This window comes from Plutella xylostella, chromosome 16, assembly GCF_932276165.1.
Source record: "Plutella xylostella chromosome 16, ilPluXylo3.1, whole genome shotgun sequence".
Lineage (NCBI taxonomy): Eukaryota > Metazoa > Arthropoda > Insecta > Lepidoptera > Plutellidae > Plutella > Plutella xylostella.
In genome coordinates this window covers 2,262,877-2,278,414 of record NC_063996.1, presented here as the reverse complement: position 1 = coordinate 2,278,414, position 15,538 = coordinate 2,262,877, and the positions used below count along the sequence as shown (strand labels likewise).

Here is a 15,538-nt window from a genome sequence, read left to right as displayed (position 1 = left end):
AATTCTCATAGGTACTCAGAATTGAGTGAAGAGTGTCCCCTTACTAAAATCCAGTTTCTGAATTGAGATTTTTTCTAATTGATAAAACATAGACGTAATGATTATTCACGCTTTACTTTACTTTAGTTACTTTATCCTTACAAAAAATGTACAGAACGACAGATTAAGAAATATCTTGCATCGTTACTTTTTTGTATTGAATCCTCAATTCCCAGACTTGGCCTAAACTGTCCATTTACTTCGTGCACGATTCCAAACAAATTAAGAAAAATAAATCTACGAAATACATACGCCATATAGTCGAAATTTATAACTATTTCGATAGCATTTATTTTGGTTTCCAAAAATGGGAATTCAGCTCATAACGATTGCTCCTTCTACTCCTTTACTAATATCCGAATACTGCATTATAGGTTTCATCAATCCTTAGTTCTTAACAAAATCATTGTGGTACATGAGACTGTGTGATTTTGAACAAATAACTTCTAGCGTTTACTTAAAATATTTATAACCTATTTAAAATACATAATTCTAAAAGATTTTGGTGTTGATTTCAGGAGCTGATTCGCTGTGCGGGCGATTAAATGAGAAAATTAACTCGAACCATAATCACAAACTGATTCTAGTCCATATGCCATTGCTGATGGTTTGTCTTGAGGTAAGATTACTACTACCTTTTTTACGTAGCCATCTTAGTGTCCCACTGCTGGGTAAAGGCCTCCACACGCTTATTCCGCACGTCTCTGTTATCGACCACCTGACGCCAATCCGGCAAAAATTTATCCAGGTCGTCCCGCCATCTCCGCCTAGGTCTTCTCTACCCGTCGCTCGGCACCCACCCGGTTATACTACTACTTAAGTAATTAAATTCCACGTGACATTGGACCCATGAGTTGTTAAGATTTTTTGTAGCTTTATTTCTAGCTTCTGTCTTTTTTGGTTTACCTGAAGTGGGACGTCCCACCTTGCACATAAAAATGCACACCTTTGTTTTCAGGGTCTCGGCAAGTTAGCCCAGAAGTTCCCCTCGATAGCCAACACCTCGATACACTGTCTCCGAGACTTCCTCTGCACCCCCTCGCCGATACTGTTCAAGTTACACCGACTGGAGCTGGACAAGAACGGCAAGGAACACATTATGAAGGTTACACGTAAGTATGGTAAAACTCTAAGAACTGTGAGAAAAATGTATGAGTCGCAAAACTAATACATGAAAAAAAGGCACCTTGGTAGTGGTGATAAGGTCTCTGAATTTGATCGATAGACCAATCGTTTACCTTTTAAATAATGCTTTTTCTGAAAGTTTTATTTGAACTTGCACAGTTTCCCATTAGAATACCGAGTCAGAACTTTCGCAATAATCTCTCTCCCTATAAAAAACTTATAAGTGCATCTATTACCTCTGCTATTTATCGTATCAGTCAGCCAATACGTTCAATATTGTTTGCCAAACCTAACTTCTTATGTATTTAATTTTTAATTCATATTTCCAGTTCAAGGAAAGGAACTCCAAGGCCTAACCGAAATGGGGGTTCCTGTAAAGTCGACGCCATTCGAGAAGCTTCGAGACGCGGCCATAGAGAACCTCTGCGTGGCTCTAGAGGCGGCTCTGAGCGTAGAGCCGCACTGTGTCGCGGCTCTAGTGGGCTCTGTCAGCAACAGGCTCTTCACGGCAGAGACTAGCGATAGGTAAGGTTTCTGACAGTTTCATCAATGTATATTAGAAAATATTCTATTTTTTTCTGGTCTTTTCGATATGAAATAACAAGTATAATTTAGAAAGCTGCATCATTATTTTCTTTTTAGCATTTCGGTGACAAATACAAGATCTAGACTAGGGTTCGCAATCTTTAACAGGATTGGAAAGTCAGATTAGCGTCACCCGATGACATTATGTCAATCGTCCCGGCTCCTTTCGTGGTGTTCTGAACTATAATCTGTATTTTGGCACTTTAATATTAACCCGCCGCCATTTCGTTTTACAGTGAGTCTTCGCTCATCAGTACCAACATCGTTATAATGCTGGGTCACGTAGCCGTCGCATTGAAGGACACGCCCAAAACTACTGACACTATTCTACAGTTCTTCCAACAACGGTAAGTGAAACGAAACGAAACATTAATTGTATTTATCTATCCATAACAAAGTTATCTAGAGTGCCAGAATATTTAAGGCCGTTTCGATGTCTATTTACTCTTTCACGAGAAAACGGCTTGATAAGTTGTGATGAAATTTGGTATGTAGGAAGCTGCCAGACACCCTGGATTAACATACAGGCTACTTTTTATCACTCGGGAAAACTTTTTAAGGCGATGCGAAGCTCTTAGACAACAGCTTGTTACCTTAAAAAACGCGACAGCAACAAAGAAACCTACAAAACAACCAAAACCTACTGAAATCACTATCCGAAAACTCGAATAGCTAAGCAAAGCGAGGCTAAATTACTACAAATACCTACTCCCTATTTAACTGGAGAGCCGAACGCAGCGAGGCAAAACAACCAAAAATATCTGCCTAATTTCTGACACATTCTCTTCCCCCCAGCCTATGCCGCTCCCCCTCATCCCTGGACACGCTGATAGTGGACCAGCTGGGCTGCATGGCGCTGGCGAGTCCCTCTGGACCGGCTCACGACGAGATCCTGCGCATGTTCACCGTCATCACCGTGGAGGCCGCCAGCGCCGCCTACCATCATACTGATGATACTAAACAGTACCGGTAAGGAGAACATAATATATATAATAGTGTCTAAAAATGGAAAGAGTGCCATCTACCGGCGAATATTTGTGCTGCAACGCGCTCTATACAGGGTTATTGGTAAGTAGACCGGATCCTTTCAGGAGGTGATAGAAGAAAGCATTTCCAGCCGATTGAACCCAATAATGCATTATCCTAAACTTAACCATTTTTGAGATATTTAATATTTAAGGTTTTTTTAATTTTTTGCCAAAATTTTATGCTTAAAACCGAAAATAAAATAAACTAGCCACATTACAATATTTTTTTTGGTTGTTTTGCATAAGTAACACCTTAATAAACTAATTTAAATAATCAAATGTGCACTATTCGACTTAAATTAGACATAATACCTCAAAATAGTTAAACATTTTGAAAAAATATTCAAAACGCAAAAACAAATAAATTAAATTAAAAAAGATTTTCATATGTCATTTTTTTGTGCACTTCAGCTTAAAAACATGGTCAACTAATAAGCTCTCAAACAAGATAATTCAATACCAAATCGATTAAGGTATCACCAAGATATGGCCAAAACAAGTTAAGTTTATAAAGGTGTTACTTAAGCAAAACAACCAAAAAAAATATTGAAATGTGGCTAGTTTTTTTATTTTCGGTTTTAAGCATAAAATTTTGGCGAAAAATTAAAAAAACCTTAAATATTAAATATCTTAGAAATGGTTAAGTTTAGGATAATGCATTATTGGGTTCAATCGACTGGAAAAGCCTTCCTTCATCACCTCCTGAAAGGATCCGGTCTACTTACCAATAACCCTGTATACGGTCTAGTGTCTAAAAGTTATTACAGCGCCATCTAATGGCAAATAAATTCTAAAAGAAATAATAGCGCCATCTATAACCCCAGCGCTATATATTTACACTAAGCGCTGTAATGCGCTCTAAATACGGTCTAGTGTCTAAAAGTTATCATAGTGCCGTATACCGCGAAAGTATCTCAATAAGCGCTTTAAGCGCTCTTTCTAACTAAGCTGTCTAAACTAGAGGTAACCAAGCCAAGGTTTGTGAATATGCACCATATGACACACTACACAAGGCTCTAGTGAGCAGCTGGCCGCGTGGCGTCGGCGTCGCCGTCCGGGCCCGCGCACGACGAGATCCTGCTGAATATCTACCTTATTGTGTACTACACAAGGCGCATGTTCACCGTCATCACCGTGGAGGCCGCCAGCGCCGCCTACCACCACACCGACGACACTAAACAGTACCGGTAAGCGAATATCTACCTTATTGTGTACTACACAAGGCGCATGTTCACCGTCATCACCGTGGAGGCCGCCAGCGCCGCCTACCATCATACTGATGATACTAAACAGTACCGGTAAGAGAAATAATACGCTCTAAATACGGTGTAGTGTCTAAAAGTGACTACAGCACCATCTACCGGAGAAAATATTCTTAATAGCGCCATCTATCGGTGAATTTATACGCTCTAAATACGCTCTAGTGTTTAAGAATGACTACCATCAGCCGGCGACAAGATTCTAAAAGATGTAATAGCGCTACATTTTAACCCCAGCGCTATATAAGCGCGCTGCCTGTAATGCGGTCTAAATACGGTCTAGTGTCTAAAAGTTGTTACAGCGCCATCTAACTAATGATACTAAACACTACCGGTAAGGAAAAATTGTGCTTTAATAAAGGCTAAAAACGCCTTAGTGTCTAAAAGTTGAAATAGCGCCATCTACCGGCGAATAGATATAATAGCGGCTATATATTGGCACGAAGCGCTGTAATGCGCTCTGAATACGGTCTAGTGTCTAAAAGTTATAGCGCCATCTACGTTTGAGGCTAAGCTCAAAGCGCTAGTATACACAAGAGGTAACCCTAGCACCATATCCCGCAAGAGTTACTCAATAAGCGCTTTAAGCGGTATAAACTAGAGGTAACCAAGCCAAGGTTTGTGAATATGCACCATATGACACACTACACAAGGCTCTAGTGAGCAGCTGGCCGCGTGGCGTCGGCGTCGCCGTCCGGGCACGCGCACGACGAGATCCTGCTGAATATCTACCTTATTGTGTACTACACAAGGCGCATGTTCACCGTCATCACCGTGGAGGCCGCCAGCGCCGCCTACCACCACACCGACGACACTAAACAGTACCGGTAAGGGAATTTAATACGGTCTAGTGTCTGAAAGTTATTACAGCGCTATCTAACTTACGATACTAAACAGTAGGTACCGGTAAGGGAATTAATATGCATTAGTATTAGACTATGAGAATGAGCTGCTGACGCGGCTGCTGGAGCTGTTCCACTGCAATAGTGTCTTACTGGGCTTAGGTTGCTTCTTATAGGGTAGATTGTTATCTCTGTACCTCCCGGAAACAATACGAGCTCAATATAGGGTGGAATTTTGTCAGTAAACCTCGCGGAACCAACTCAATTTATGGTGTAATTTTATTATTGAACCTCCCGGAACCAACTCAATTTTGGGTGGAATTCTTTCTATCTTTCTTCTTTCTTTCTTGTGCAGCCATGTCTCTGGAGCCGTCCTCAACGCACTAGCAAACATAGCAGCCAACGTGCGTGGTACCGGGGCTCGGCTGGAGCTGCTGACGCGCCTGCTGGAGCTGTTCGTGCAGCTCGGGCTGGGCGGCGAGCGGGCCACGGACCGAGAGCCTGCCCCGGTGTTGAAGGCGTCGGGCAGCGCGGGGAATCTGGGGGTGCTGATACCGGTTATTGCTGTGAGTTTGAGAAGCTTTCTTTTGTTGATTGCTAGCTTTTTTAATTTAAAAAAAAAGAATTTATAAATATTTCTGTTAGAATTTATAAATGCTGGGATAAAAAGTGCACTGAAAGCTTCCTCTCAAATCAGTCTGAATCGAAATATCCGCGTCAAAATCCGGTATGCAGTTTTTAAGATGTAAGTTTACATCATTGGTTTTAAAGAGAGATGCAAAAAGCAACTAGCTCATAATATATTATGTATGTATTGATAGTGGTGGTGCATAAGTATTAAAGTCAAACGAAACGCGCTTATTCAGTCCCTCCAGCTATTAGCAACCTGTCTATTCTCAGGCGCCAAACCCTTAGCTAGCAATGTACTCTTCCATCCCTCTTGTCAGGCAATTCTTACCTACTTTCAGAGAATGGGTAATGAAATCCCTTATTTAGTCCTATGGACCCTGGCCTGAGCGTAGCAAGGGCGCTAATAGCCCGACTGATGAAATTTTGAAAGAAACTCCTGTGCCGTTTTTTTAAAAAATTGAACCTAAAATTAGTTTGGCAAATCTATAAAACGATTATTTTATGTGTAGGTGCTAGTAAAGCGATTGCCTCCAATCAAGAACCCTAAGCCGAGGCTACACAAGCTGTTCAAGGACTTCTGGCTGTACTGCGTGGTTATGGGATTCACTGCCGCCGATTCAGGTGAATACATTTATATTTTAAATTTTATTACCATGTAGTGGTGGTGGAGAATCGTTCAAAGCATTTCTGAATAAGAGTGTAATGATATCTTTCTTTAGAGCTCATTCTGAACCCACAAAACTTAGGAAATGTAATAAATCTACAATGGCTATCTATAAAATCTCAATCCACTGAAGTGCTCAGTTAAACTTTCGGTTTTGTTGCCTCAGAATTAGCCTATATTAATCTATATTTTGACGTGCATCATTTTAAATTTGAAGGTTCAGTAAATATTCTGGATAACATACGAATTGAGTAATTATTAGTTTTGTAAATATATCTATTTCCTATATATCTTTCTTTGACGCTCTGGTAACTGAATACCTGACAGCACAAAATTTCTTAATTCAATATTCGACTAAGCATACATTATGTGTCAGTTACATAGCGTCAACTATCTTCTTGAATATACTATCTTGCACAACATCGTACCTATATAAACTTTCTATTTTTCTCGACATAGAAGTATCTAAACACCTTATTATGTCTTCCTCTATGACGACGCCTGTAGCCATACGAAAGCGTGAGTAAAGTTGCTTGTAGAGTGAACATAGATGTCGCTGTATTTACATTTTAGTACCATACGTTTATTCATAGATGGCGCTACATGTTAAGGCGCCCATTTTGTTTTTGCGAACCAAAATGGCGGCTTTGTTATCTAGCGTTGTGGTTACTGATTACAAGTGGAATGTACTATACTATTTTATATCTGCAAAACGTATTGCATCCATTATAATCATAAATGCCACTTGTAACTGAACCAAACATCAAATAAGTTACATTTATTCTACATTTTGCATTAGGAGTGCTTCTAATTAGCAGTAAAAAGCTAAAAGGCACTTTTTAGTGTTTTAAACATTATTTATTTCTCATAATAATACTTCAAAGCTTGTGTTTCATTTGAATATTTGATTTTGCATTGTAAGCATTGAGCTTATCAATCTAATTAAATATAAATCTAACACATGCATCACAGAGTCAATTTTCAAATACAACACAAGCTACAGTTTATTTCTAGAACGGCCAGAGCAGCGGTTTGATTCGTTCAGAAACTCATTGTCAGAAGCAATCATGAGTTCACAATATCAGAACCTTGTCACAATAATTCTCTTATAATATCTGAAAGAGATGATTGAATTTATAATTTTGTTGTTGTTGAGACAAGGTGCTAATTTGTGTAACATTGTTGAAGGTGTGCTTTCTTTTATCAGATACTTTATTAGTTTTGGTCGTGTTATACTATAGGGTAAAGTTGAAATAGTTATGCTTTTGAGTGAGTTTTGAGAGTGGTATTTCGAGTTTTCTTTTCAGTTTTGCGTTTTGTGATGTGTCCCATTTTTATGAATTCTTGTTATGTTTATTTGTTGGTTTGTCCCAATCTATCATGTCAATACTAATAATACACTTGATAAAGACATTAAATGTTCCTTTGTTTTTTCATTGTTCTACTAACAATGAATCCAATGTGATATGATAAAATAAGTATTCCTTACAAGCAAACTATACATATAATTTTTATCAAAAGCAAAATCATCATCGATAACATACTTAATCAACAGCATCTTCAGACTTTCCTATTTCCCTTCCATCTGGAAAATCTCAGATATTATTATGATCCACAAAGAAGGTAAACCTCCAAACCTAGCTAGCTCTTACCGACCAATCAGCCTCTTGCCAGTAATGTCCAAGCTGTTTGAAGGATTATTTAACAACAGACTTCAGCCCATAATTTCTAAGGGAAACCTCCTACCTAACCACCAGTTTGGGTTCAGAAAAATGCACTCAACAATAGAGCAACTCCACAGGGTATGCAATAAAATCAGAGAGTCATTTGAGAAGAAAGAGTACTGCTCGGCAGTTTTCCTGGATGTTCAGCAGGCCTTTGATAGGGTGTGGCACAAAGGCTTACTCTACAAGCTAAAAATGGTACTACCACATACATACTATTCACTACTGGAATCTTACCTCAGTGAGAGACTATTTCGGGTAAAGTGCAAGGAAGCCCACTCAAAACTTTATGACATAAAAGCTGGTGTTCCCCAAGGCTGTGGGCTTGGCCCCTCCCTGTACAGTCTTTACACAGCAGATATACCTCAGTCCAGAAATGTCACCACAGCCACCTATGCTGACGATACAGCAGCCCTATCTAGCAGCAAGACGCCAGAGCAAGCCTCGAAGCAACTACAAGAATATCTTGGGGAAATGGATAAATGGTTGGAAAAATGGAAGATAAAGGCAAGTGCATCCAAATCAGTGCACATCACATTCACCCTAAGACAAGGTAACTGCCCACCAGTCAAACTAGGAGGAGAGGCACTCAAGCACGTAGATAATGTCAAGTACTTGGGTATGCACCTGGACAGAAAACAGACATGGAAACATCACATTCAGCAAAAGAGGAACGCAATCAACCTGAAGACACGAGAACTAGAATGGCTCATCAACCCAAGATCAAGACTAAGCCTTGAAAATAAATTGTTGGTATACACATCTATTCTCAAGCCACTGTGGACTTATGGCATAGAACTTTGGGGCACTGCAAGCACTTCAAACATACAAGTCATACAAAGGTGTCAAAATGCAATCCTTAGAAAAATAAGCAACGCACCCCTATTCACCAAAACATCTGAAATACATGAATACTTGAAAGTTCCTACCGTGTTGGAGGAAGTTAGATCTCGAACAGCTAGATACAGAACGCGACTGCAGATGCATGTGAACCCACTCGCCGCCCAGCTCACTAACGAACTGAATTGTACCCGACTCAAGAGACACAAAATTCTCGATCTTGACAAAAGGGGACTAGTTTAAAACATGGGGAAACAATCAATGGATGACAGACCCGACATGTGACGCTCACAGAAAATACCTGCTTATGGTCTCAGGACCGATCGCAAGTGGCCATTAAATAAGAAAAAAAAAAAAAAAGCAAAATCATAATATTTTTCCAACAAAATTTAATACAAAAAATTTAGTCTAATAAAACGTAGAAGAAACAATAAAGTCCAACCTTACCTTATACGTTTCTATACACGTAGTTCTGATAGAACCCTAAAACTAACATGCCCAATTCAAAATCCGCAGGACTCTGGCCCCAAGAGTGGTACACGGGAGTGAAAGAGATAGCAGTCAAATCTCCCTACCTTGTCTCGCAAACCTCTCTGCGTTCAGAAATGCGCGAGTTACAATACACTTCTGCTGTGCGAAACGATTCGGTATCTTTGACTGGACTTCAAGATTTGAAGACGCAGATTCTGAACTTACTGGATCATCCGCCAGATGTCACTGTGCTCGTGAATAAGCTCTCTTTCGCGCCGTGCATGTATTTGCAGAGCGTCTATTGGCTGGAGACTTTGAGGTGAGATTACTGATCTTTTCATCCGAACTTTTTTACTCGATGATAGTTCAATAAACGTCCACTGCATATATTTATTTATTGATTTTATTAGGCACACAAAAGATGTTTCAATCATTACAAACAAAAGTGTTATAAAAAGTATTTTTGTTGTGGATTATAACCCAAACTACATACCCAACATCATTCAATATGACCCTTTAAAGGGCCGCCATAATACTCTGTCTTTCTCATCCATATATCGGTTATCGGCCTAGCGGAGTGGAGGCGTCCTACGCCATGTTAGTCTATCCTTTATGATAGTCGGTCTTCAAGAATTCCTTCAAGTCTACCATACAAATACATATTTCATTAATTATTGTCCTTGTCAAATATACTTTTCGATTTAGAGTACTTATTATGTAGTATAAATGTTAGTAATGCAGTATCGCTGACCCAGTTCTGGGCATGTATTATTTAGCGACTTTGTTGGTTTGTCGTCGACACGATAAGAAGAAGAATGTGATATTTGTCCAGGGTGACGAACTCTCCCGAGCCGAGTCTGCAGCCGATCATCGAGTACCTGAGTGACACGGCGCTGCAGAAGGACAAGAGCGGCATGTGGCTGTGTGTCGCCAGGTCAGATCACATAACTAGCCTTGTATTTCCCATCACAAATCGATGTTGGACATTTATATTTGGTAGGGCAATGAAAATTGTAAATTAAATTAAATAACAATGCTTTTTTAACCGACTTCAAAAAAAGGAGGAGGTTCTTTTTTATATATGTTTATTGGTTCTCAATTCGTCACGTTGGCGCCATACTTCTTCAGATTACTTTGTCACCGCACCAACATAAAAAAGAACAGTTCCTGCTTAGGTATATTTGTATTGTCACATAGAATTGGTGTAAACCTTAAATTATTTCTTACATTTTAGTTGTGTTATGAAGTCGGTTTTTTTTTTTTAAATTATAATCTACCTATGTAATCTTCACTCTTACTTATGTACTCTTGCAGCTACTTTACCACCACCGACACATTAGCAATTAAGAATCGCCCGTCAGACATCTGTCAGATCCATAAAAGTTACATCAGATTTGAAAGGCGAGCGACGCAGCTTACGGATTGTTAATTGCTAATATTCGGTGGGGGTAACCTCTCAGTTCCTACCACTTTCAAATGCTTTTATAGCTAACTTATAAATCCTTTCCCACAGCGTCGGCGACAAAGTATTCCAAAAGTTCCTGGACGTGATGTCCGCTAAAACAAAAGACGTGTCCCGCGAGCGCGAACTAGAAGGCCATGCTCAGTTCCTGCTGGTGAACTTCAACCACATCCACAAGCAGATCAGAAGGGCTGCTGACAAGTGGCTGGCGCGCCTCGTGGACCGCTTCCCGCACCTGCTGTGGAACTGTCAGGTATACATACAGGAATAACTGGCCTACCATTTGTACAGGTCATTTATAACGTGCACATGAAGAAAATTAGAAATGAGAATGACGGCCAGACTCCTTATGTATCAAAACAACTGCATGCCTATCATTACTTCTTCCTACTCCAAGTTATGTAACGACCGCAATTTTTATATTGTAACGTAGCACTGTCACTGTGAGGGCGGACATATTTCTTTGCACCAGACTGTACAATAAAATATTCTCGACCAATACAGAACAGTGCTCTTTCATGGAACGGCTCAATAATCAGTCCTCGGCCTTCCACATTCAACCAAAGAAAGAAAGAAAAACTTTATTTGACTCAGACAGCAACGTAAATGAAATGAAATATGGTTTATTGGACGTTAAATTTTTACAGAGGTGATTTTTTAGCTGAGATGGACATTGGCCCACGAGTTTTTGTCAGTTAAATAATCATTTATAATAAGCTTTATTACATAATGTTGCTAAACTATAGGTAACTTAAAACTACTAAGAATTCAATCAAACCAAGTATTCACATTTCTTCTATTCTCTTCCACCAGGTGCTCTGGTCGATGCTGGACATCCTTCAAGTCCTGAGCTTCAGCCTGGAGCTGGACGCCAACCAGGAGACACCGCTGCTGAAGGTGCCCGGGACAGACTTCACCATGCAACTGCAAGATACACTGGAGGGGAGAGAGGTATGCTGTTGTATCCTAGTCACTAGTGTACAACCAGGAGAGAGGTATACTGTTGTATCCTAGTCACTAGTGTACAACCAGGACAGAGGTATGCTGTTGTATCCTAGTCACTAGTGTACAACCAGGACAGAGGTATGCTGTTGTATCCTAGTCACTAGTGTACAACCAGGAGAGAGGTATGCTGTTGTATCCTAGTCACTAGTGTACAACCAGGAGAGAGGTATGCTGTTGTATCCTAGTCACTAGTGTACAACCAGGAGAGAGGTATGCTGTTGTATCCTAGTCACTAGTGTACAACCAGGAGAGAGGTATGCTGTTGTATCCTAGTCACTAGTGTACAACCAGGAGAGAGGTATGCTGTTGTATCTTAGTCACTAGTGTACAACCAGGAGAGAGGTATGCTGTTGTATCCTAGTCACTAGTGTACAACCAGGAGAGAGGTATGCTGTTGTATCCTAGTCACTAGTGTACAACCAGGAGAGAGGTATGCTGTTGTATCCTAGTCACTAGTGTACAACCAGGAGACGCCGCTGCTGAAGTTGCCCGGGACAGACTTCACCATGCAGCTGCAAGATACCCTCGAGGGGAGAGAGGTATTGCATTATTTTATAATAAAGACATGACAAAGACGACCAATATGAGCTATACAAATCGCAGGATAATCGGGGATGGGAGGGGATAGAGGTATTCTATTGTATCCTATGGTCTATTTTTTATTTAAGAAACGAGAACTGTTTAGTGTGTACGTATGTCTCTTACACATTTCGGACATTGACAGAGTGAGATGGGTCATTGTTAGGACCAATAGCAATACAGTAATAAATAATATGGGCCAATAGCAACGCAATAAAACAATTCCAGTACTCGTAATTATAGTCACTAGTGTATAAGTAACAGCAGCGTTTTACCACAACCGACATTTTAGAATCGCTTAACTGTCTAACATCTGCCATATCCATACAATTTATGTCAGTTTTGACAGACGTTGCTACAACAGCTTACGATTGTTGATTACTAATGTGCTAATGGTGGTACAGTAGCATGTGATACGGATCCCTGATAGTTTACTCATAAATCTAAGGGAATTCAATTAGAGAACAAATAATAATCCTTAAACCACATTAAGAACACTGTGATCCCCACGCCAGACATCGACTCGTTCAAATTTTCACCAGCAACACGGGAGGAGATCAAGAAGATAATTCTTTCACTGAAGTCCAAAGCTGTGGGTCATGATAACATAGGACGTATTATGATTACATCCCTCCTTGATATCCTTTTACCTGCTATAACTCACATTGTAAACCACTCCCTATCCTCAGGCCAATTCCCTAACCTCTGGCGCAAAGCTTTTGTCCTTCCCCTTCCTAAAGTTCCAGCTCCCAGTGCTCCTAACGAGTATCGTCCCATCTCAATTCTTCCCTTTCTATCGAAAATACTGGAATCAGTAGTACACCGTCAACTGACTATGTTTCTAACGAAAGGCAATCTGTTGAACCCATTCCAGTCTGGATTCCGCTCGGGACATAGCACGACCACAGCTTTGCTGAAAGTGACTGAAGACATCAGGTGTGCCATGGAGGATCGGCGGGTAACAGTACTGGTCCTGGTGGACTTCAGTAATGCCTTTAACGCCGTCGACCACGACCTGTTGCTTTCCATTCTTGAATGTCACCAGATCTCCGACCCCGCTGTTAGCTGGTTCTCCTCATATCTTCGTGGTCGCCAACAGGCAATACGTTGCGGTCCTTCTGACATATCAGATTGGGCTGACTTGTCTGCTGGCGTTCCTCAAGGCGGCATTCTCTCTCCCTTACTTTTTTCAACGTTTATTAATTTTGTCACGTCTAATCTCCAATGCTCCTACAACTTGTATGCTGATGACTTGCAGATTTACAACCAGATCAAGCTTGATGATCTAGACACTGGCATCGCTAGGGTGAACAGTGATCTCGAGGAGATCATACGATGGTCACGGAGTTTTGGCATCTCTGTTAACCCGAGCAAGTGTCAAGCCATCATTGTAGGAGGTTCTAGGTTGTTATCAGGCCTAGACTATGCCACTGTACCACCAGTCAAATATGACAGTAGAGTAGTTCCTTTTTCTGAAACTGTTACGGATCTGGGTCTAATCATCGATCAAAATCTTAGTTGGGTACAACAGCTGGACAAAGTATCTCGCAAAGTTTACGCCTCTCTCCACTCCCTACTTCGCATGAAAAATTTCCTTCCGCAGCATACTAAACTAGCCTTTGTCAACTCTCTCCTAGTACCTATTATAGACTACGCGGACGTATGCTACCTGGACCTGACCGAAGCACAGCTCAATAAGCTAGAACGCTTACTGAACACCTGCATTCGTTTCGTTTTTGGGCTGCGTAAATATGATCACGTGTCTCAGTACCGCTCACAGCTTAAATGGCTCCCAATTCGTGATCGTAGGAACTTACGTATTCTATGTTTACTTTTCTCTATTCTCCGCGAGCCAAATACCCCTCCCTATCTTAAGTCTATGTTCACATTTCTCTCAGATACCCACTCCAAGCATTTACGATCCTCTCACAATTTACTCTTAGCTCTGCCCTCCTTCCATTCTGGCTTTATGTCCGATTCCTTCGCGGTCACGGCTGTACGATTATGGAACAATCTTCCTCACAATATTAGAAGTGCACCTTCTCGCAACGTGTTTAAATGTTTGACTCGTGCTTACTACCTTAGCAAGTTATACAAATACAAATACAAATAATTTATTTACCAAGTCAGATACATAATTGGAATAAACAAAAATCTTAAATAAAAAATCTCAACAATAATCGTAGGGTACTTTGAATTTACTCCAGTGGTAATTACTTTTGAACTCTGCACTAGGCGAACCTGTATCGCAGAGATCGTTTTCCGTATCTCGAGTGCCATGGACGGAGCGGGCGGTCATGAGCGGTGGCGATTATATGAGTTTAAATAATTAATAGGATGGCTGTTAATAAATATAAGTAATATATTTTAGTACTAGTTACATAAATAAACAATAAAATGGAATAAAAATAAATATAAGTGTGTATATTTGTTACCCTTACACGACTTGATTTAAAATACGTTCGGTTTCGTCATAAGTGAGACTTAGCAGATAGACGTGGACTACAATTCTGATTTCCCTTGTAGTTTTATTTTTGAGGTTACATACCTTACACATTTTATTATATATATACGGGTGAAGAAAACTAGAATGCCTTTGAGCAAATGCTGTATTTGTTGGGTTAAGTGGTGCTTTATACACTCGTCTCGACTTCAACTCGGGTAGATCTGCAGATACCATGAGAGCTTTATGGACAGTTATTGTAGCCATTTCAATGTAAATTTTTCGCACAGTTAGTAGTTGAAGTTCGTTGAACAGACTGTTAGTTGGGTGTTGACGTTTTTTTCCTAACATGACTTTTAGCACTGATCTTTGGGCTCTTTCTATCTCAATTAAAATTGATTTGGCAGCACCTCCCCATATTGGCAGACAGTAGCGTAAGATGGGTTGACAAATGGATACATAAATCTGTTTTAGAAGACCTATATCCGCACTGTTTCGAAGAGCCTTAAAGAAGTGAATCAATTTACGAACTTTGGCAGAAAATTTCTTAATATGGTCTCTAAACGTCATTTTTTCATCGAGGTGAACACCCAGGTACTTAATGGAGTTTGTACGTTCTATTGTAGGGCACGAGCAAGATTTGTTTAATGGATCCTGGCCGCAGCTGTGAACAACGATTCCTGGAGATTCTTTTGGTTCGGAAGCTTTTGTTTTGTGAAACGCAAGGTATTTTGTTTTTTCAGTGTTAAGTGTAAGAAGGTTCCTTCTTAACCAGACTCCTAGTGTTGTTATACCTATTTCCGCTTTTTGAAAGACCTCACTCCATGAATTGTCATTAAAAA

The 15,538-nt window shown here is 40.2% G+C and overlaps 1 protein-coding gene across 1 annotated transcript in view; it reads left to right on the top strand.

Moving 5' to 3' along the window:
* LOC105389419 (phosphatidylinositol 4-kinase alpha) overlaps positions 1-15,538 on the top strand; it is a 41,962-nt gene that overhangs the window by 8,967 nt on the left and 17,457 nt on the right. Inside the window, exons 6-16 of the mRNA XM_048626145.1 lie at positions 558-658; positions 998-1,151; positions 1,494-1,689; positions 1,986-2,096; positions 2,545-2,718; positions 5,234-5,444; positions 6,018-6,129; positions 9,253-9,526; positions 10,040-10,141; positions 10,721-10,922; positions 11,483-11,620. Of these exons, the coding sequence (XP_048482102.1) occupies positions 558-658; positions 998-1,151; positions 1,494-1,689; positions 1,986-2,096; positions 2,545-2,718; positions 5,234-5,444; positions 6,018-6,129; positions 9,253-9,526; positions 10,040-10,141; positions 10,721-10,922; positions 11,483-11,620 (1,775 nt within the window). The remainder of the gene's footprint in view (positions 1-557; positions 659-997; positions 1,152-1,493; positions 1,690-1,985; positions 2,097-2,544; positions 2,719-5,233; positions 5,445-6,017; positions 6,130-9,252; positions 9,527-10,039; positions 10,142-10,720; positions 10,923-11,482; positions 11,621-15,538) is intronic.